This window comes from Equus przewalskii, chromosome 21 (assembly GCF_037783145.1).
Source record: "Equus przewalskii isolate Varuska chromosome 21, EquPr2, whole genome shotgun sequence".
NCBI lineage: Eukaryota > Metazoa > Chordata > Mammalia > Perissodactyla > Equidae > Equus > Equus przewalskii.
In genome coordinates this window covers 22,448,764-22,471,626 of record NC_091851.1, presented here as the reverse complement: position 1 = coordinate 22,471,626, position 22,863 = coordinate 22,448,764, and the positions used below count along the sequence as shown (strand labels likewise).

Below are 22,863 nucleotides of genomic sequence, written 5' to 3'. Positions count from 1 at the left end.
TTGTCTAATCTTAAATGACTGTTCCCTTTCTGGTTCACTGATCATGGCTCTGCCATGCTCCTTGGGGCAATAAATACCAGTCTGGACTGCCCAGAATGGAGACCTCTGCTTGTCTTGCCATCCCAGAAACCTCCTGTCTCTTCCTGAGCTCCAGTCACTCATGAAGCTCCTTCTGGTCTTGACTGTTACTCTGCTCCTGGCGCGGGTCACCCCAGGTAACCAGGATCTCTCCCAAGGGGGAGAGGGTCAGCGAACCTGACGCATGTTCAGGGGACTCTGTGGGCTCTAACAGCTTGGGCTGGGAGAATGTCGTGGCAGGTTCCCTAAGGGCCTTTGGGTGATCTCTCTAGCCAAAGGGAAGTTTGAGTTCTCTGGTACCAACTGATGTTCCCAGTGCTGTTACTTGACCATTCTGACTTTCTTTCTCTGGCTGGCTCTGGAGAAGTTGAACATGATGCCCCTGGCAGGGAGGGTACATGGAGGAGAGAGACCTGGGCATGGAGAACAGAAAAAGTGGGAGCTTTGTGAAAAGCATTCCTTGGGGAGATTTGAATTTTGATCTATTGTTCCCTCCATGAAAATGGTTCCTGAATTTCTGATTGTTTGAGGATTCTGATTCTACTCTCTCAGCCAATCTCAAGTTATCTAGGCTACTTTCGGTTGTAAGTTCTGCAGAGCAGCTGTTCCTAATTTTACTGATTGGTTAAGACCAGCAAAAAGCCCCAGGATGTTGTGAATAGGGGAATGTGACATTCTTGGCAGTTTTGACTTGGGAGTTTCTTCTAGAGTTTTACCCTAGAAGACTTAACAGATGTCCAGATGGATGTGTTAAGGATTCCTGTCCCCTTTCATTGATATGGTCAAAGAGAGTACCAAAGGGCAAAGCGAAAAGGTAACTGATTGATACTGGGCAACTGGGTACCTCATAATATGGGGAAGATGAAACCCTGGAGAGAGAGAGCCCTCTTGCCTTCCTCAAGGGAGCTGGCTGGGGAGAGGAAGCTTGGGCATGGAGTATAGTAGGTCCCAGGACCTAGTGGGGAGGACTTTGGGGTTATGACTGGGGACACAAGTGGGAAAAGAAAGGATAGTGTCCTCAAATCTTCTCTAAACCTGGAGGATGCCTTGTGAGGGCTTCTTCCCTACAGATCTCCTAATTTCCCTTACTACTGTCTTCTCTACTGGGCTTTGGCCTCCCCTTTGCTTTATTTCAAGATGACTCTGCTCCATCCTTCCCTTTTGATTTCAGCCACGAAGTGCTGGGGTAAGTTGGGAAATTGCAGAACAACATGCGAAGAGAATGAAATATTCCATATATTATGCGGTACTGAAGCTAAGTGCTGTGTAAATCCCAAGTATGTGCCTGTCAAAACTAAATTCTCATAGAACTAGAAAACAGGGATTAAACTCTGCCGTCTGACACCTCTCATCCAACACTGAGTCTAACATCATTGGATCCAACAGTTCTATTAAATTGTTTTTGGCTGTAGCCTGTTTGTGTCTGGCAGTTCCACCTAGCCATACTTAGAAATAAATAAGGAAGAAAGGAAGGTATGTGTGGGTATTAGGATGGACCGGTAGGTGGTAATAAACTCAGCCTTGCACATAGCTCCGAGTCTGCTGGCCCAAAGCTGGTCCCAAATAATATAAATAAGATGTTCATTCTATCCATTTGATTCTTGTTTTCTAGTCCAGTGCTGCCAACAGAACTTTCTGCAATGATGGAAATGTTTCGTATCTGTGTTGTTCAATATGGTAACTACTAGCCACATGTGGCTACTGTGCACTTGAAATGTGGCTAGTGTGACTGCAGAATTGAATTTTTAGTTTAATTTAATCTATACTTAAATTTATATAGCTAAATGTGGCTCGTGGCTATTGTATGGATGGTATAACTTTAGAGTCGAGAGATATAGGGCTGAGGCAGGCTAGGGGGCTCAATCTCTGGATATTTTGGGAGGAGTCAAGCAGGCAAGCAAAAATCTGTGATGAACACAAGAACGCATTCTTAGTCTGCTACTTCTCTTTCCCTACGTTCACACCAAAGGCTGCAACTCTCCCCTGATAATACCTGTGCTTCTGTCCTGCTAGAGACTCTAGGATTGTGTCTCAAAAGTTTTCTTCACCCTGGAGAGAGCTGGTATCAGGCCCCATGTGAATTCCTGCTCCATCTCTTTCCTTTCCCCCTAGTTGGGGCCACATGATATGGATCTGCTGGCTAATCCTTTTCCAGGACTGATCCTGAACTGAGACAACAGGGATTTTTACCACCTCCTGCCCCATGATTTGGGTCATGGTCCTAAGTATTCCCATCCATTGCTGCTTACGTGACTAATCAAAGAGAACTTGATTCTTTATCCTGAGTTGGACAGTTCTGTTTAGAGCCACCCGCCTGCTATCCAGTCCCTTCATATGAGAACACTGAACCCGGCATCAACCTATGGCTTGACTCAGTCATCCCCAGTGCACCTTTTTGATGAAAACCTCCAGCCTCAGTGTCTATGTACCACCATGTCAAAGTGTCACAGTGCCAAAGGAAGAGCACTGGATTCAGGATCAGAAGATCTGGGTTCAAAACCTCACTTGATCACATATCAGCTGATCCTAGGCAAGCCATTTAATCCTCTCTGCTTTATTTTCTTGTCTTTAAAATGAGGATTTATCCTACCTAAGGCACAGGGTTGTCATGGGGATTAAATGAAATAACAGATAGGAGCCCAGGATAGAATCTAGCACACATTTTATTCTTGGTAAATGTGAATGGATTCTAGATTGATCTCACTTCCCGATTTTCTCCTTTTAGAACCTGCGTAGGAATTCCCTGCCTGTAAAAAATGAAGATCCTCCTTTCCCACTTTGCCTCAACTACTAAGAGTGATTGAGAATTAATCACTCTTAAAATTGAAATGAAGCCCTTGACCCCACTGCTTTTTCACTGGTCATCTCAACCTTCTGACTCCACTTCCGTCTATACTCAGCTTGGATATCATGATCTAGGCCCATGACAGTTCTCTTGCAGGCATACTCAACTCCCAGTTCCTCACTGCATGGTATCGATCTGTCCGGTTCCCAACCTGGTGGAACCAACCATCTGCTTCCCTTCTCCATATGTGCACTTTAGCAGCTGATTCTTCTTAGAGAAAATTATCTAACTGGCCTCACTGACTTCACTGGAAATTCAGGGCCTCAAACCTCAAACAGCACTCGACACTGCCCGGTTAACCCCCTGTTTTCTTCTAAGAAGCTTGATTTCTCACTCTCTGAAATCACTCTTCTATGCTTTTTCCTCTCTCTTCAATCTTCTATCACTTCTTCTCTCTAAAATACCACTCCTTGCCTCATATTTCGAGAAAATAGAAGCCATCAGAAATAACTTCATCTTCTCTTTGCTAAGTCTACATAGTCTTGCATCTGGCCCTACACCTCCTCTCCTCCTTTTGTTTACAATGGAAGAACGCTGCCTACGCCTGAGAAACCAACCCCTCTGCTTGTCCACTTGCATCTCCTCCCCCTACTCAAGGACTTCATCTTCCTTTATTCTGTTCATACTCCCCTTCTCCGCTGGACCATTTTTATACAAAGATGCTCTAGTGCCTCCCATCTTAAAACAAAACAAGCCCACACCCCTTTCTGGACAATGCCCCGCTTCTTTGCAATTCTTCAAAGGAAAACTTCTCGAAATGTTGTCTGCCTTCACTTTCCGTATTTTCTCATTTCCCATTCACTTTTCAACTCAATTCAATTTGGCTTTGACCCTGCCGTTGAAACCTCTCTTGTGAAGGTCACCAATTATCCCTAATGTTTCCACACCCAATAGAGGCCTCCCTATTTTCCTCTAATTGACTTCTGAGCAATATTTGACAAAGGGGCCACTACCTCCTTATTGAAATGCTTTCTTCTCTTGACTTCTGTTACCAGATTCTCTTAGTTTTCCTCCAATTGGCTATGCCATTACTTTTCAGTCTTCTTTTTGGGCTCTTCCTTCTCTTCCCAATCACCAGGGCTTGTTTCTAAGTTCTTTCCTCTCTGTTCTTTTTCATTAGGTGCTTTGAGCACCTTCTATATGCTGATCACTTCCAAATTCATATCTCCAACCCCAGACCTTCTAAAACCTCTAGACTGATATATTCGCCTCCTTAAGTGACGTCTTCATTTGGATGCCTAATGTATCCAGAACGGAACTCCTGGTGGTACCTCACTTAACCAAGCTTATTAGTACCCTATTATTTCCCTTTTCAGTAAGTCGTAACATGTACCGCATTGCTCCAAACCTGGAAGCCATCCTTGGTTCCTCACTTTACCTCACTCCGTTCAGTCTATTAGCAAGTGCTGTGGCTCTACCCTCAAAATACATCTCAAGACCACCCATTTCTTTCCATCTCATTCAAGCCACTGTCATCTTAATCTGACTTTCTACAATAGTCTCCCAACTGGTTTCTTGTTTAATCCTCTAATTTTCTACATAGCAGCCAAAGGGTAAATTATACCGTCACTGCTCTGTGTAACACCAAACAATGGCTTCCTGTTTCACCAAGAATAAAGTCTAGACTCCCTTCCACAGCCTATGAGGCCCTGCCCGACCTCACTTTACTTACGTCTGTGACTTCTTTCTTCTCCCTTGCACTCAGGTCGCTCTGGCCTCCCTTCTGTTCCTTCATGTCAACTAGTCCTTCCTTTCCTGTCATAGAGCCTTGCTACATGCCACTCCTTCTGCTTGAGAAGGCTCTTCCTCTGTTATCTGTATGGTTGTTTTTGTTCTATCCCCCAGGCCTTAATTTAAGTGTCATCCTTAGTTATCAAATTTAACAAAGTCCTTTATATCACTCTGACAACTTCTTTCTTAGTACTTCTCAAAAGTCAGTAATTATTTTGTTCATTTACTTGTTTCTTGTCTATCTTCCTGGGAGAATTTGGATTTCATGATAGCAGGGTCCTCATTGATTTTGCTCACTATTCCAACCTTGGTGCCTGGAGTACAACAGGAATGCAATAAATATTTTCTAACTCTATGAATATTTAAAGCCCAAGAAAGTCACTTTCCCACTCAAACAGGTCTCCCTTCTCAAGCACTCATGCTTGACCATTGTCTGAGACATAAGACTTTGGATGCTCTCCCCTTCACTTCTCATATCAAGAAAGTTATCAAGTCCCCTTGATTCTTCCTCTATGATGTCTTCGTAGAAACCCAACTTTTCCTCACTGTTGTCAGGACTGCTCTCTCAGCTCAGCCCCTCATCATCCCTCTTCTTCCCTCATCCTCCAGGCTGTCTACTCTGAGTTTTGCTGTAAATCCTTTAGTCTCCCTGCCAGGTTCAATTGCCTCCCCCATTCTGGCATCCAATTTCACAAGGGTTCCTTACTGAATAGAGCACCATTCTCTCAACATATTTGATGATGAAACACCTTAAATTTGTTATTGGATGTAATGGTTAGAGTTTGTCAGAGACTAACTTAAGCAGAAAGGGCATTTCTTGGAAAGATAACATGTAGCTCATAGAACTGACTGGAAGTCTAGACAATTGGGCTTGGAAAGAACAAGGGACAGTGGACAGCAGAAATAATCTACCAGGATCCCAATACCAGCATTACCATCCTGGCAGTGGACACGAGTATCACACACCTAGATTCTTGCCCAGACTTCTATCACAGTGGCTTTTGCCTGCTGGCTATGAAGTGAGTATTTTGTCCACCTTCCCTGTGGTTTGGATTTAGTTCTTTAAGATTCAGTGTTTTTTGTTGGAGCATCCAGTTGGCTAAGCCTGGGTCGTATGCCTGCCTACTAACTCCCAAGGCAGTGCAAAAGAATATTTGCCTTTAGTGCTTTCTATAGTGGGAGGTCAGCCCTCCTTTCCATCAAGATCTAAAGAATGGAGAATTACTCCCAGATGGAAAGGGGTTCAGATGCCGAATGTCCAAAGATGCAACAGATGATCACTACCAGGAAATATTACCCTGAAGACTTTCCCTTCACCTATAGTGTTTTCCCTTCCACTGTGATCTTTCTGTTCGCCAGGACCAGGACTAGGACTAGGGCTGGGAGAAGGAGGTGCCTACGGTGCAACATATAAGGAGGCACTCACTCACAGGGTTGTTCAAGTGCCTCCTTATATGTTACACCCAAGCCATTTCCTTTGCCCCACCCTAGTCCCACCCTTGCCAATTGCATCCTGCACTTCTCCTTTGCAGCACCCACCACACCTGTACTTACATTTGTTCATGATAGACTGTAATCTCCATGAAGGCAGAGACCATGGCTGATTTATTTTCTGTATCCCAGAACAGAATCTGGATATTCAGCCATTATTAGTTGAGCAATTGTTTGACTTAATGAGATACATATTTGGCTTAAAATAGACAGCAGAAATGGTCTCACATGAAAATTCCCTCTTTCAGGAGCAGCTTCACGTTGGAAGAGTATAAATGTCTGATATTCAATAACCATGGAGTGATACCAAAAATACATAATGAGGTTGTAAGACAAGACACTTAGAGGGATGATGGTCACCGCATTCGTCACTGTGATTGTCATTGGTCAATGCTTTCACCATTGCTGAGCAGATTGAAAGGATGAGTCAGGTGGTGTCTTCTCTGAATGTCTGGAGTTCTTGAGGATATCACGCCTTGCCATGAAAGCAAAATCATTGCATATTAATGAGATCAACTATACAAATGTACTTAGTATTTTTTAAACAAACACTGTGACAGAGTGATATATTAGGAATTTGAGGTAGCAATTACTTGATAATATTTTTCCATTTTACTTGAGCAGGCATCAGCCAAAAGAATGAAAAGATAATTATTTTTCTGCCCAGTTATTGGGAGGGAAGCCAGGACTTTGTGTTCTGAATCATGGCCTCTCTTTTCCACAAGGGAATTGAAAGTGTGTGTGTGTGTGTGTGTGTGAGAGAGTCAAGAGCTGCCCTGAAGATAACTCTTCCTTTCCCCCAACCCCATCTTCGTTAGAGAGGCCTAGGTGCAAGGAGGGCAGTTAGACTGGATTGTCTCAGGAGGAGTGGGATGAAGATTCTTTGCTTTAAGTTCAAGAGAGGAGTAGCCTGGCATTTGGGATGTTGAATCTCCACACAACTGGGAGAAGAGATAGGGGTTTGGTTCCAAGGGTGTTTGATAAAGCATTCCAAGGTGACATGTACTTGGATGGAGTTGCCGGCATGGAAGGCAACCACTGTGAAGACAGCCACTGTGGCCGTCACCCTGGGAGAAGCAGCAAAGTCCTCCGTGGTTGGGCCTGTGGTCAGTGGAGAGAGCCACAGTGAGGAACAACTCTCCAGCTGCCCAGAGCTGCTCAATGAACAGCTGGTGGAGCTTATCAGCAATACCCTGAGCATGCAGAGCAAGACAAATGAGGATCATCATCATGGACTAAGGATCAGGCCCTTCCTCACTTCCCAGAACCATGGGATCCCTGTGGATCCCCAATAGTAACTGCCATTGGACATCTCACTAACTTTGCAAGGGGTATCTTGGAGCTGAATTGAAAACAAACATAAATAAATAAAGCGTTTCCTGAGGCTTAAGTGTGGTCAAGCATTCATAACTGGCATATGACTATTAATATTTTAATGAATTTTACAAGAAATACTCATGCTAGCATCTATTTCTTTCACGGAGGATTGCTTGAAACAGGACACAGTTGGGGATACACTGGTGTAGGGGTCTCTCCAGCATCCAGCCCCTCTACAACAGCCCCACCACACTTTCGTGCAGCCTCGGCCCTCAGATCATCTTTCTCTGAGCTGTGGGCCCTCACCTGGATACTCTTCCTGCTTCCCTGGAAAAGCGAGGTGATGCCGTGAATGCGCGGAGGACAAAGAAGTTTGTGAAAGGCTGTGATGTTATGGTTCTCATTTCTTTTACCTTCTTGTCATATTATTAACCTCACAGGTTAGAGGGAGGATTAAATGAGATCAAGTAGAAGTGCCTGGCCTGTGTGGGACCCTTGGAACTTGATAACTAGTACTTCCCTCCCCCGCCCCACTGTGGGATTCAGGTGCGGAGGGAACGAGTGACCCTTCAAAAACTTAAAAATGCAAGCTCACAGATTTCAGGGGGTGGGTGGTGCTGGTCTTAGAGAACTGGCCAGGGCTGGCTGTACCCGTGTGGGAGGCATTACAAAGGCAGAGGCCACAGTCTGTTCTGGTCTTGGCGGGTCCCAGGAGATACCACGCAGGAACCAGGAGCCAAGTTGGCTCTCTGACCAAGGCCTGCCTCTATCCCTATCTCCTGGCCTCTGCTCCCACAGTGGCTTCTGCTTACTGGCCACCTTGGCAGCCCCTGCTCCTTGCTCCCCCTTCAGCCACTTCCCTTAGCCTTGGCCCAGATAACAGAGAAATCACCATGCAACTGTCAAGTTCCAGAGTCAGAGAATGTAGGGCATTGAGGAGAACAGAGGAACTGAACTGGACAGAGCTCTAGGCCATGGCATTTGATGATCTGTGAACAAATTCACATGCACATATGCACACAAAAATACAGAAACACACACTCATATACCAATTACATGTCTATACACAAACTGGATGCACGTAAAAACATACTTACACCTATACATTCAAATACTCACACAATATATATACAAATAACGCATGCACACAAAATATATATAAAATACACTAAATTTGAGCTTGCACAAATATACACACATACACACAAGTACACATAAACAAAATGCAATGCAAATATAAACCCAGACACCCAAACATAAATGTGTTATGGCAATTACACTGTCTTTTTCAATTTCTGCTTATCTCAGTTAAGGCCTTTTCCCTGAATAGTCACAGTGCTTTTTGGGCAATCTGTGTATACAAGGATTCATAATGGGGCTTATGAAGTCTTGCAAAGAGCTGTAATCAGGGAGGGTCTGGAATCTCCAGGTTGGGAACTTCTGGTCGATTACAATAATAACAGCAGATACTTATGTTGCGGTCACTAAGTGTCAGGTATTGCTCTAAGTGTTGGATGTGTATTCACTCATCAACGACCCTATCAAGTGAGTACCGTCATTACCCCACTGCATAGCCAAGGACACAGGTTCAGAGTTAATCATAATTTTCCAAGATAACACAGCCAGGAGTAACTTCAGAACACACACTTGTCAGCATTCTGCTATGTCGTCTCATCAATGCTGAATTCTTAAGATGCTAAATGACATACTTAAGGACACATGGTAAGTTGCTCAGTTCACAACCCTGGACCAAACCATTTACCTAGCGTCTCCATTGCACTGCCGGATAGTGCCCCGCACGCTCCCGCATCCTGATCAGCTCCATTGCACTCCAGCAAGTCCTTGTGAACACTTTTAGTGAGTGACCTTAAACACAGAGAAGTTTACAGTCCTGCCCGAGTAGAATTCAAAGTAAAACAATACTCTGAAATTTACGGACCATTCTCCTGACCTTCCTCTGTGGAGATCTGCTCTCTATTCTCCGTTCTCTTCCCCACCTAGGACGCCCTTGGGCAGTTCACTTCACCTGATTGAGTCTTGATTTTGTCATATGGGAGTTGGAGGTGTATTATTTCTGCTTCTGAGGATTGTTCTTAGGATAATAATAATGATAAATACAAGGATGACAATAATATAACTAATGAAAAACAGCAATAATAATAGTTAATAGTTATTCAACACCAACTATGTGCCAGGTACTTTGCTAAGTAATTTGCATGTTATCCCATTTAGTTAAATCACATACAGTTATGATTTGTATTTTATTATGGGATGCTCAGAAAATGTACCTTATTCAAGGTAACAGGTATTAAGTGGCAGGGCCAACACTCAAATCCAAATCTGTATGAAACCAAAACCTATTCTCCAATCCTGATATTCTAGGATTGTAGAATTCTCTTCTTTCTTTGTCTCCCTTCATGTGTCCTTTCTTAAGTTTTATCTGAGGCCCAGCCCTTTATCCAGCTTCTTCAGAAGCTTGGCTAAAAGGACACAGTCCACATGGTTTCTCTACCCTCTGGAAGGACTTGGGTCGCCTCCCCAGTTATATCACTTCTCAACGTTTTACTCAATGTATAAGTTATTTATTTAGTCTACCAATATTTATTAAGCACCTGCACTGTGCCAGGGTGTCAAAGATTGCTAGCTCTTCCCCAATATCTGTCTTTCCTTTCTTCTTAGTAAGACATCCCTGAATTTTAGCTAGCCATGGTTGCCCAAAATAAAGAAACTATTTCCAGCCTACCTTGCAGCTGGTTGTGGCTGTCTGGATGAGCTCTAGCCAATGGACTGGAATGGAATCAATGTGTGTGGATTCGGAGTGGGGTCCTTAAAGGGAATGGTGTGCACTTCATTTCCTTCTTTCTCCTCTCCCTGATGGCTCAGTGGAGACTTGGTGGTGCGAACTGGAGCAGCTCTCTTGGATCATCAAATGAAGATGCCTGTTGAGCATGGCAGAGGGTGAACCTGGAAGGAAGCTGTCTTCCAGCTGAATTGCGAAGCTGCTATACTTAACTGCTTGCCCAGACTTTTCTGCAAGAAAGAAATCGATGTCCATCTCTTGGAATCATTGATTGAGGAAACAATATCTGTTAAAGCAGTTGAATTAATATCCTAATTAATACGCCAGGTGATGTTGTGGACACTGGAGTTACAAGGCAAATTTCCGAAATTCCAATGGGAAACACAAAGATTAAACATGTAAAATAAATTTTAAAAGAACAGATAAATCTATGAAGATCACAAAACAAGCAATTATGATACAGAGTAACTGCAGGTAGTTGCACCATTATCTAGGCTGACCAGGAAAACCCTCTCCAAGGAGGTGACATCTGAGATGAGACAGAACGATGAACAGGAGCCAGCCATGGAAAGGTCTGAAGGAAGAACTTTACAGGAAGAACAAATGACAAATGCTAAGACTCTAAACTAAGACCCTGAGCTGGGAATGAGATGGGCAAGTTCAAGGTTCAGAGAGACATATATGTGTATATCCTTCTGTTAGAAAGTTGAGAATAAGTATTTTTTAAAAAATTAAATTTCTTGATATATTTATGTATTAATTAATTAATTAATTCCTTTGTGGGTCTCAAAAGGCCAAATGGCTTTAATTTGCCTGTCTCCTTACCAGGAGGGAAAACCACTTTTGGCACAGGTACTGGCCAGTTGCCCACACTCTCATCTTGTGCTTTGCTACAATATCTGCTACACACTGTCCTTTTGCCTGTCTGATCTCCTACAAATCCTCTCCTGCTATAATTCACTGCCCACGCCCTGCCAATAAAAGCGAGGCTCATCTCTGCTACAGAGAACTCTATTTCCATCTCCTGCAGCACAGCCACCTCCTTCTCCCGTGACCTGCCAGCCATGAAGTTTCTTTTCCTGTTTCTTGCCATCCTTCTGGCCATGGAACCAGTGGTATCAGGTAACTTGGGTCTCTCTCAAGTGTTTGGGATCCTGGTCATGAACTTCTCCCTTTCTCTCTCCCCTCACTGTTGGCAGCATCTGAAGCCTTCCCTCATTTCATGTGACTTTGAGATGTTTTCCCATGATCATCTCATGTCCACATCTCTCCCTGATTATTTTTTGCCAAGGTGGCGGGATGATAGATGTTTGGAGCACCTGGCATTTAAGGGCAGGATGGCATTCCCAGGTGGGATCTTGGGAAAGGGCTTAGGGGTAAAAGTTTGGGAGTAGGTTGGGGACTTGTTGGAGCCTTTGGGAGGTTAGATTGAAGGTTGGGGGTGAGTTCTGATGGGAGAAAAAGACCTTGGGGTTGGAGTGATAGAGGAAAAATCAGGATGAGCTGGAGATGAGGAGTTGGCTCCCCTGATGGTTTGGGGTGGGCTGGAGAGGCAGTGGGACTCTTGGCTGAGTGGAGCTGATGTTGAGGATTAGACTGGGGCTTGGGCTGAGGCTGGGAGTCGGTACCGGATGGTGCAGGATGTACCTTGGTGAGGTACTACTGCTTGGAGATGAGGTTGGTGATTTGATTAGGTTTGGATTTGGCTTGGAGTTGGGGCTCTAAGGGCATTGAGTTGGGTAAGGCTGGGAGTTCTAATTAAGACTATATTGGGTTTTGAGTTTGAATTGGGAGAATATGGGATCAAGAATGGAGGTTGGGTGTGGCTGGAGCTGGGGCTTGTTAGGCTTAAGTTAGACAAGGCCAGGCTATTTGTAAGGAGCCAGGTTTTTGTTGATATGTGAATGAATCTCCTCCATCCTCTAATATGACAGGTGTTCATTGTCTTTTCCCCATCATTCCCAAGCTCCATTATGTGGGATCTTCATTAGCATCAATTGATCCCAAAGTTAGGGGTAGGAGGTTGGAAGATAGGAAGACAGAAGGGTGGGATGTCTGAAAAAGTCTTTCCTGAAAGCTTTGGAGTTCCAACCTTGGAACAATTCTCTCAGTGCTCTCCCCTCTAGAGATCTCTTCTCTCCTTTCCTGAGACTGGTCCAGTATTACTTACTCAACCCTCTCCCTCCCCTTCTCCTCTGTTCTCCTGCTCCTCCTCTGACTCCTCTTGTCTGTCCTCTTGAGGGATACTAACATCTGCTTAATGGTTGTTCCTATGCCCAGTAGCAGACTGTTGGATGAATGGAAAATGCCGGTTGGTGTGCAAAGATGATGAAGACAGCGTCACACGCTGCGCAAATCGTAAACGGTGCTGTGTCCTTAGTCGTTACTTGACAATCCAACCAGTAACAATTGATGGAGAACTCCCCTGGACTACTCCTGTGATGACCACATATAAGTCCAGATCTGTCAATAGAAGAAGATAAATGGAAATCATGGATAGAAATGACTTTGCTTCAGGTTCCTTAGTTCCCACTTTCCATTAAAACTCACAAAGCTGTTTCTTGTGTCTGTCAATTATGAGGAATGATACTCCAAATGGATAGAGGGAGGGGGGATGGCAGGATGGGGGTTAAGAGATAGCAGAGAGATGTCACTGGAGCTGGGCCACAGCGATGGGGTGATGATTACAGTCATGAAGATAGTTCCTCATCTAGCAGCCACAGGAAAAGCTACTGGGTCAGGAGTGGACTGAGGAGCACGTACGAGAAGCCAAGAGATTTAAAGGCACAGAAGATACCCAGAGAGTGGGAGAATCCTTGGGCTGGGAGAATTGGTCCATCTCAGGGGGTGAGTGGACTGGGAGGGGACAGGGGCTGAGTAGACCTCAAATCCTGGGATCTCTAAGGAAGTTGGTTGAGATGCCTTTTGATGCTTGAGGGCCCACAACCCCAAAGATCAACAGGCTTCCACATGGTAAAAAAAGATAAAGACATGAATTTACTCACTTATAAATGAACTTGCTTATTATTCATTTTTACATTCTTTCATGGATTCATTTATTCATCCATTCGCCTCAGCTTTGGTCGTTACCATTTTCAGACTTTGTGCATATTTACCTCTCAGAACTTCAGCTCCCTCACATGTAAAACTGGAATAATAGAACCCGTCTCAGGGTTGTGGTGAGAACGGAAGGAGATAATGTAGAGCACAGAGCCCAGGGCCTGGCACGCCCTCAATGAATGTTAGCTGTTTTTATTGTTTATTGATTTATTCAAGGATTTAAGGACTACATGCTGGGTGCCTTCCCACTGTGTCAGATCCTAAGGGAGACTCTCTGAAGCCTGTGTCGTTTGAACTGAGAATTTAACCCTGGGAAAAGACTAACATATGGGGAATATTTAAGAATTCTGACTGGGAATCTCGAGGACCTGGGTGTCTTCCCCGGCTTTATTATCTCAAATCCTACTCTCTGGGCCTCATTTATCCAACACAGTTGTTCATCCCTGAACTGTTGTTTGCAGTGAGGTGGGAGACCAGGCGTGCTCTGTAAAGCATGGCGCATGACACAGAGACAGATAGAAGGGGTTGCTCTGATCCGTGGAGATAATTTGCTCTCAATTCAATATTTCTGCTCTTAGACTCTGGAAAGAGAGACCTCTCCTTCTCTGATTCTGGTCCTACTCTTGGCTTCCTCTGGCTAAGTGCCTCCCCGTGGGGTGAGGAGCTGATGGGGGCGAGGGGAATATATCCACCTAGAGACTGTGCCCGGCCCCTCCTCTGACTTCCTAGACCATGCTCTGAGGAGCTGGGGCCTGGAATTCTCTGCCCAAAGAACCGTTGTGCTTGCTTTCAGGGACTGCACGGGCTTTTTCCCCAGGTCTACTTTTGGAGGGTGGCAGGAGGAGTGCCAAGGGACACTCTTCTTTGCAGGGGCTGTGGGCAGAACTTGGACGTTCAGGCTGGAACATCCACGTCTGTGCATGTGAAATTCCTCACAGCATGAGGCCGAGCTGGGGATGGGCAGGAAGAGAGGTGGGCTGTGGGCTGTCTTCTTGTGCTGCCACGTTCCTGCACGGAACTCTGAAGAATCCAAGAATGATTAATTCAAACTTGACCTTCCAGGTCAATATGAAAGGATATTTCATAAAGTGCGATAGGATACATTTTACTTATCCCCTTTGTTAGCTTGATTAATAACTGTTACATATTCAGACTGTTACATATTCATATATGAACCTCTGTTTGTATTCTTGCCCCAGGACGCACAAATGTTAGGATTGTGCCTGGAATTTGGAGCCCGCTCTGGCTCACAACCCTTCTCCCAGCCCACTGCAGAGGCAGGATGATGCCTGTCTGCGATCCGGGACTCTCAGGCTGCAGACCAGAGCTACTGCGCCCTGAGGCCTGGGTGGGACCATCCAAAATACTTGCTTGCTGGCCTCCCTGACTTCAGATTTTCTTTGCATTAGTCTCTCTTATCAGAGGGATTCATTTTAGGAAATTCATCTGACTGTGTCGCCCTCCTGCTTGGATATCTTCCTTTGCTCCTCACTGCCCGGGGTTGGACATTCAAGGCCTTCACATGGTGGTCCAGCTTAATCTCCCAGGACCGCTGCTCACAGACTTTCTCTTCAGCCACACTGGCCCTCTCACCATCAATACTCAGGGCCCAGCGATAACCTCTCCCCACACAGCCATTCATGACCCCACTAAATTAATTCATTACGAGGCATTACCTATTCACTTGGTCAACAATATTTATTAAGAACTTCTTTTGTGCTTAAGTCGGGGCAGACAGAGACAACCCTGGGATGTGATAGGATGGTGGGGTGAGAAATCGGCTTGGAACTCACCATTGAGTGTGTCAAGTTTTCAGAAGACACTTAACCCCATGTCTGCATCTCTGGACTTGGAGTCTGGGCATGCAAAATTCTGAAAATTCCCTCCAATTACTCCTTTGGGAGATAAGGCTCCATCCTGCAATCCCCTGCCAATCTTCCCTCATTCCTGATAGCCCTCAAACTGGGAGAATCTCGGATCTAGGCAACTTTCTGCTGTCTTCCCATTTCACTGATGGGGAAATGGAGGCCCAAGGAGGAAAAGTGACTTATGTTCATAAGTAGATTCGAGACGGTGCTGAGATTAATAAGCAGCTCTTCCCTGACTTCTGGTGAGAGGGCTGAGGGAACATCGAAGGTGATATCAAGTCAACGTGGGTGATGTGGTGAGTGGTGGCGCAGAGCGATATGGGCCGACAGGAGGGTAGGCGTCAGGAGCTGCAAAGTCCCTGACAAAAGCTTTGGGCTTAGTTTGGGCACATTTGAAACCCCTTTCTGGGATGCAGTGGCTTCTCTCCAGGGGAAAGCTTGGCCTGCCTGCTCCACCATCTAAAGGTACAGTTCCATTCGCCATTCTTTTGGATGCAAATCTCACACTGGCCCTCCTTCCCAGAGAAAATGAAAAAGGACCTTATTTCCAGGGGATGTGACAGAAAAGATGTGGTTTCTACTCTTGTAAGTCTTGCTTGAATCTCTCCTTTCTTCCTTGTAGGCTGAGGGGTGGTGAGAATGGGTAGAAACATTGGCAGCAGACAGTAAGCCCTTCTGGGGCGAGGGGGTTGATATTGCAGTTGTAGACACCACGGGGAAGACTGGGCACCTGCACTGAACCTTTCCTAGGATAGATACAGAGGCCTGCTGGTATGGCTGAAGCTCAAGTCAGCCTCTGTTCTGTATGCCAGCATCCATAGTCTAAGTTACATTTGCTACTTAGATGAGGAATTCATCTTCGATTATTGCCTAAGCTCCACAGGAGTAAAAATATTTCCTCCTTGGAAAGAAAAGGCATATAAAAATATGCCCTTGCTTAGGCAGCATATGTTCTTTGGTCAAAATAAAATGGAGTAGATCCCTTTAATTCAATGCAAGGGCTTCAGATATCATTGTGTGTGTGTGTGTGCACATTAGACTTCGTATTAAACCTATTTGGACATAGGGGACCCTATGTGCCTAGCACTAAGTTCAAGGCCTGGCAAAGACTGGGTGCTGATAGCCATTTGTGGACTGAGTGAGAGGTCTTGAATGTGAGGTTGAGAAGTTTGGGTTTGACATTGAAGACAATAGAAGGCCATGGCTCCAGCTGTCCTTATCCAAGAAGGTACCAACCTCTCCCAGCCAAGCTCCACTATGTAGAGAAGGCAGCATTGCTCATTGGAAAGAGCATGGGCTCAGAGTCTTAATGAGTGGAGTCTGAGACCTTGCTCCACTTCTAACAGTTATGGGGCCTTTGCCAAAACACTGCATCTCTCTGAGCCTCCTTTTTATGAGGCAAGAAAAGGAAATAGAGACATCAACTTCAGAAGGTTATGGTAAAGATTTGAGTTAACATCTACCAAGTGGCGCACAGTGGGTGCTCAGCAAATGGTAATGGTCATTTTTAAAATTTTCTTCCCAGCCAAAGGATCATTCTTGTTTTGGAGACCTAAATGCCAAGGAGGAATAATAAGAACACTAATGGCTAACTTTAATGAATGCTTGCTATGGACTAGGAGGCATGTCTTTGGTTCCTACGTGTGCACAGGCTCCAAAAAATCTCTGGCTATCACTGAGGGACTAACATCTGTCTAAATTCGTGGGACTATTCCCACACTGTCTTCACAGTTGTAGTACAGGCAGGAATGGGTCCTTCAGAAAGGATCTTTATGTGATAATGAAAACAACAACAAGAGTTGTTAACATTTGTTTAGATCTCACTTTGTGCCAGTCCCTAATTGCTTTTCATTTACTAAGCTATTATTCTTCACAACTCTAAGAGTTAGGGACTATTAGAGTCTACACTGTACAGATGAGAAAAGGGTGGAAGAGAGAAATACAGAAATTCGCCCAAGGTTACACAGCAAGTAAAGCAGGAGCCAGGATTTGAACCCAGGTTTTCTTGATTTCAGATCCTATTCTTTTAACTACTCTACATCTCCTTTGGTTATTTTATTTGTTTATATTTTAACGTGTTTATTTATTTATTTATATTTTGCTTTATTAAGGTAATTGACATAGAAGAGTGTAAGATATTTAAAGTGTACATCGCAATGATTTGATGTGTGTATATATTGTGAAAGGATTCCCCCATCTAGTTAATTAACACATCCATCACCTCGTAAATTTTTTTTTTGTGAGAACATCTAAGTTCTACTCTCTTAGCAAATTTCAATCATACAATACAGTGTTATCAACCATCATCACCATGTTTTACATGAGATCCTCAGAACTTAGTCGTCTTATAACTGAAAGTTTATATCTTTTTACCAACCTCCTCTCCCTATTCCCACCCCCCTCAGCTCCTGGCAACCACCTTTTTACTCTCTATTTTTATGAGTTTGATTTTTTTTTAGATTTCACATATAAGTCATACCATGCAGTATTTGTCTTTCTCTCTCTGGCTTATTTCACTTGGCATAATGCCCTCAACGTGAATCCATGCTTTTGCAAATGTCAGTATTTCCTTCTTTCTTATGGCTGAATAATATTCCATTGTATATATGTAGCATGTCTTCTTTATCCATTCATCCACTGACGGACACTTAGGTTGTTTCCATATCTTGGCTATTGTGAAAAATGCTGCAATAGACATGGGATTGCAGATGTCTCTTTGATATCCTGTTTTCATTTCCTTTGGATACATACCCAGAAGTGGGATTGCTGGATCATATGGTAGCTTCCATACTGTTTTCCATTGTGGCTGCACCAGTTTATGTTCCCACCAATAATGCACAAGGCTTTCCTTTTCTCCACACCCTCATCAACTTTTTATTCTAATTTATTTTAACTTTTTACTGTGAAGTAATTATAGAATCTCAGAAAGTTGCAAAGATGGCACAGAGAGAGGTCCCATGTACTTTACATAAATATATTTTGCAAACCAGGAGACTGATCTTGGTGCAAAGAGTGTGCATACTTCTACGACATTTCATTGCAAGTGTAGAGTTATGTAACCACCACCATGATCAAGGTACAGAGCTGTTCCATCACCATAAAGATCTCCCTCCTGCTACTCCTTTATAGTAGTACAGACTCTCCTCTCTGCCGTCACCCTCTGTCTCTATCCCTAACTCCTGGCAGCTACTAATCTGTTACCCATCTCTACAGTTTTGTCATTTTAAGGTTGTTGTATAAATGGAATCATATGTGATCTTTTGAGATTGGCTTTTTTTCCACTCAGCATGATGCTCTTGAGATCTGTCCTAGTTGTGTGGATCAATAGATCATCCCTTTTCATTCTGAGTAGTTGTAGCCAGTGCATTAAGAAAAGAAAAGAAAAGAAAAGGCATACAGATTAGAAAGGAAGGAACAAGACTGCCTAGTTTTTCAGATGTGATAATGACTTATGTAGAAAATCCCAAGGAATCTCCAAAAAAATCTAGAATTAATATATAAGTTCAGCAAGGTCACAGGATAAGAGGTAAATATACAAAAATCAATTGTATTTCTATATACTATCATTAAACCTGTGAACACTGAAATTAAAAATACAATGCCATTCACAATCACTCCAAAAAGTATTAAATGTTTAGCTGCATATTCAGTAAAATATGCACAGAAATTGTATGCTGTGTTTACATATGGTAAGATTCAACTAGCAAAGATGTCAATTATCCTCAAATTGATAGACACAAAACACAATTTCTATCAAAATCCTAGTAAGATTTTTTTGAGGATGTAGACTAGAGTATTCTGTCTATATCTTGTCTGTAGAGAAATCTATGAAAGAATGAGAAAAAGAAGAATAAAGTTGGAGAAATCATTCTACCAGATTTCAACTTTATACAGCTGAAGTAATCAAGACTGTGTGGCACTGGCAGAAAGAGAGACACATAGATCAATGGGACAGAATAGGAAACCCAGAAATAGCCCCACATGAATACAATCGATTTTCACAAACGTGCAAAAGCAATTCAATGGAAGAAAGATATCTTTTTCAAAAAATGGTGTTGGAGCAATCAGAGATCTCTAGGCGAAGAAAAAAATGAAAAAATTAAAAAAAGAACCTTAATCAAAACCTCACGCCTTATACAAAAATTAACTCAAAATAGATCATAGATTTAACTGTAAAATGTAAAAGTATAAAACTTCTAGAAGAAAACGTAAGAAAAAACTTTCAGAGCTAGGGCTAGCTGACAAGTTATTATATATGCAAAGCACGATCCATAAAAGGAAAAAGTAAATTGAACTTAATAAAAATGTAAAACTTTCACACTGCGAGAGACAAGGATAGATGAAAAGACAAATTACAGACTGGGAGAAATAGTTGCAAACCACATATCTGACAAAGGACTTATAACTAGAATGTGGTAACAACTCTTAAAACTCAACGGTAAAAAACATTCCAAATAGAAGAAAGGCATGAAAAGACATTTCACTGAAGAGGATATACAGACGGCGAATAAGCACGTGAAAAGGCGTTCAACGTCTGCAACAATTAGGGAAATGCAAATTAAGATCACGATGAAGTTCTGCTACATGACTATTAGAACAGCTAAAGTTAAAAGTAGTGACAATACTAAATGCTGGAAAGGATGCAGAGAAACTATCCTTTTTACATTACTGGTGAGAATGTTAAATGGTACAATCACTCTGGAAAATAGTTTGGCAGTTTCTTTTTAAAAAACTAAATATATACTGACCATACTACCCAGCAAATGCACTCTTGGACATTTATTCCAGAGAAAGAAATATTTAGCTCCAAAAATTTTTAGATGCATGTTCATAGCAGCTTTAATCACTTTTTATGGGATTCTGTTTTTAAAAAAGACATTTTTTAAGGCTGGTTTTAGGTTCACAGCAAAATTGAGAAGTACAGAGATTTCCCATCTACCCTCTACCCCTACACACGAATAGCCTCCCCATTATCAAGATCTTTCACCAGAATGGTACGTTTGTTACAACTGATGAACCTATATCGACACATCATTATCACCCAAAGTTCATAGTTTACGTTAAGGCTCACTCTTGGGGTTGTCCACTCCGTGGGTTTGTACAAATGTATAATGACGTGTATCCATCATTACAGTATCATATAGAGTATTTTCACTGCACCCCAAATCTTCTGTGCTCTGCCTGTTCACCTCTCCCCCAACTCCAATTCCTGGCAACCACCGATCTTTTTATCGTCTCCATAGTTTTACCTTTTCCACAATGTCATATAGTTGAAATCGTAAAGTATGTGACCTTCTCAGATTGACTTCTTTCTCTTAGTAATATGCATTTAAGTTTCCTCCATGTCTGTTCACGGCTTGATAGCTCATTCCTTTTTAGCGTTGAATAATATTCCATTGTCTGGATGGACCACGGTTTATTTACCCATTCACTTACTGAAGGGCATCTTGGTTGCTTCCAAATTTTTGACAGTTATGATAAAGCTACTATAAACATCTGTGTGTAGATTTTTGTGGGGACGTAAGTTTTCGAGTCCTTTGGGTAAATATCAAGGAAGGCAAATGCTGGATTGTATGGTAAGAATATGTTTAGTTTTGTAAGAAACTGCCAAACTGTCTTTCAAAGTGGAGGTACCATTTTTCATTCCCACCAGCAGTGAATGAGAGTTCCTGTTGTTCCACATCTTCGCCAGGAGTTGGTGTTTTCAGTGTTGCAGATTTTGGTCATTCTAATCGGTGTGCTGTGGTATCTCATTACTGTTTTAGCCCTTCAGGTTTTTGCTATGCTCCCTGACCTGTTAGATCTATGTTACTGCTACATGGAAAGTAACTCTTTGTATTTTCCTTTGCTCAGGCAGACGTCAAATCCTTCAGTGCATGGGTAACATGGGAATCTGTAGACCCTCTTGCAAAAAGAATGAACAGCCCTACCTCTACTGCAGAAATTATCAGTCATGCTGCCTCCAGTCCTACATGAGGATAAACCTTGCCGGCAGCGAGGAAAACACTGGCTGGAGCCAAGAAAACCGCTGGCCAAAAATTTCTTGAGTGCTAGTGACCACCACCCTCGTCATGCTGTCAATACCCCTCATTAAAATTCATGCACCTCCACCTTTGTCTGTCTTTCATCCATTGGAAATCATTGTGAGAGTCTGGGTTTTGCATGGTGAGATATCTGTCCCCTCTGGATCCAGCCCTGTGTGAGAGAAGGCCAGAAAACTTGAGTGATAAGAAGAGAGAGTCTAGACAAACCAGGGAAAATGGGGAGAGGTACTTGAATTCACTGAGGGAGTGCTGAAGGGTTTAGGCAGAGCTTTTGCTTAATCTGTGCTATATAACGCTCAGAGGGGGACAAGAGCTAGTGGGATGGATGCATAGGACAGTGGATGGAAGTCTTGTAGACAAATATATCTTACTGCATGGAAGAACTTCCCAACCAGCCGTTATAATGTAGAATAAATTGTCCCATCAAGGTTTCAAGTTGTGAGGCTGGAGATCTGTTTGGTGATTTTTTTTTTTGAGGAAGATTAGCCCTGAGCTAACATCTGCCACCGATCCTCCTCTTTTCGCTGAGGAAGACTGCCCCTGAGCTAATATCCGTGCCCATCTTGCTCTACTTTATATCTGGGATGCCTGCCACAGCCTGGCTTGACAAACAGTGCATCAGTCCACGCCTGGAATGTGAACCAGTGAACCCCGGGCCACCAAAGCAGAACGTGTGAACTTAACCACTGCGCCACTGGGCTGGTCCCTGTTTGGTGATTATTGTGGAAGGAATTTAAACATTGGATGCTGTTGTTCTTTTTGATGATTGTTAAGGTCTTTTAGTTCCTGAAAATCTGGGAGGGTTGTGCCCCCAATTACAACCCACTCTAGCTTTTCAAGGTAAAATCCTAATTTTACTTTTTATGTTTACCTCCACTAATATCTTACTGCTTTCTCCATCTTTAGTTGCAAATTTTGTCAAAAGGAGAGTGGCTATACTTGCCAGTTATCTTCATTTCCCTGCCTTTCCTCAACGCATTACAGTCTGCTGTTGTGCTGTTGAACTGGCCCTGGCCGAGTTCACCAGTGGACCTCCTTTTTGAAAGTTTCATGGCTGTTGCTCAACTTATATCTCACTCTGCCTCTTGGTAGCATTTCCAACCATGGTTCACTTCTCCTTGAAAACCTTAAGTTGGTTTGCTTCTGTGTCTTCACTCTTTCTTTCTTCTCCTCCAACTTTTGGGCCGCTCCTCCTCCCTTATCTTTTGGAGTTCCTCATCTGTCATTCCTTTGAGGCTTCTCTTCTCTGTGCAAATAAAAACTCTCCGCATTCCTAGGAAAAGGCTGACAGTTCTATAGCCATGATGATAAGCAAATACCTTGAAAGGATTTAAACCTTTCTCATGGATCAGTGACAACTTGCTTCAGTGAACACACTTCTGAAAGCCAAATTCTCGGTGACAGAATTATGCTTTGAAAGTCAGCCAGTCAGTGCTGGATTCACTTCGGTGCACACACGTCTAAGTTGTCATCAACCTATCCCCACATCGCTTCCCAACACCACTCCCCCCAAATGCTTCCCCCAAGCACTATATAAGTTCAGCACTTTGTTCTGCTTATTGAGCCTATGCCTGAGCAGCATGGCTCTGTTTTCCTTAAGCAATCATTCAGCATTTTGGATTCACACAT

The 22,863-nt window shown here is 43.3% G+C and overlaps 1 protein-coding gene across 5 annotated transcripts; it reads left to right on the top strand.

Moving 5' to 3' along the window:
* Positions 1–21,300, top strand: LOC103556986 (beta-defensin 119). 5 transcript variants are annotated; one of them, XM_008529304.2, is made up of 3 exons: positions 1–215; positions 11,293–11,384; positions 21,044–21,300. In XM_008529304.2, exons 2-3 carry the CDS (start codon positions 11,327–11,329, stop codon positions 21,235–21,237), a joined length of 252 nt encoding a protein of 83 aa, XP_008527526.2. In that variant the 5' UTR covers positions 1–215; positions 11,293–11,326; the 3' UTR covers positions 21,238–21,300. The 5 variants fall into 5 exon arrangements, with proteins under 5 accessions (XP_008527526.2, XP_070444098.1, XP_070444097.1 ...); XM_008529303.2 differs by lacking the exon at positions 21,044–21,300 and adding an exon at positions 12,546–12,819 and having other exon boundaries at positions 36–215; XM_008529301.2 differs by lacking the exon at positions 21,044–21,300 and adding an exon at positions 12,543–12,819 and having other exon boundaries at positions 70–215.
* Positions 21,301–22,863: the final 1,563 nt, after the last annotated feature.

Bases quoted from the DNA above. Each gene is read 5' to 3' on its own strand.
- LOC103556986 (XM_008529301.2), top strand. From the start codon at position 11,327: ATGAAGTTTCTTTTCCTGTTTCTTGCCATCCTTCTGGCCATGGAACCA. The intron at 11,385-12,542 runs GTAACTTGGGTC...TCCTATGCCCAG, and splicing joins CATGGAACCAGTGGTATCAG to TAGCAGACTGTTGGATGAAT.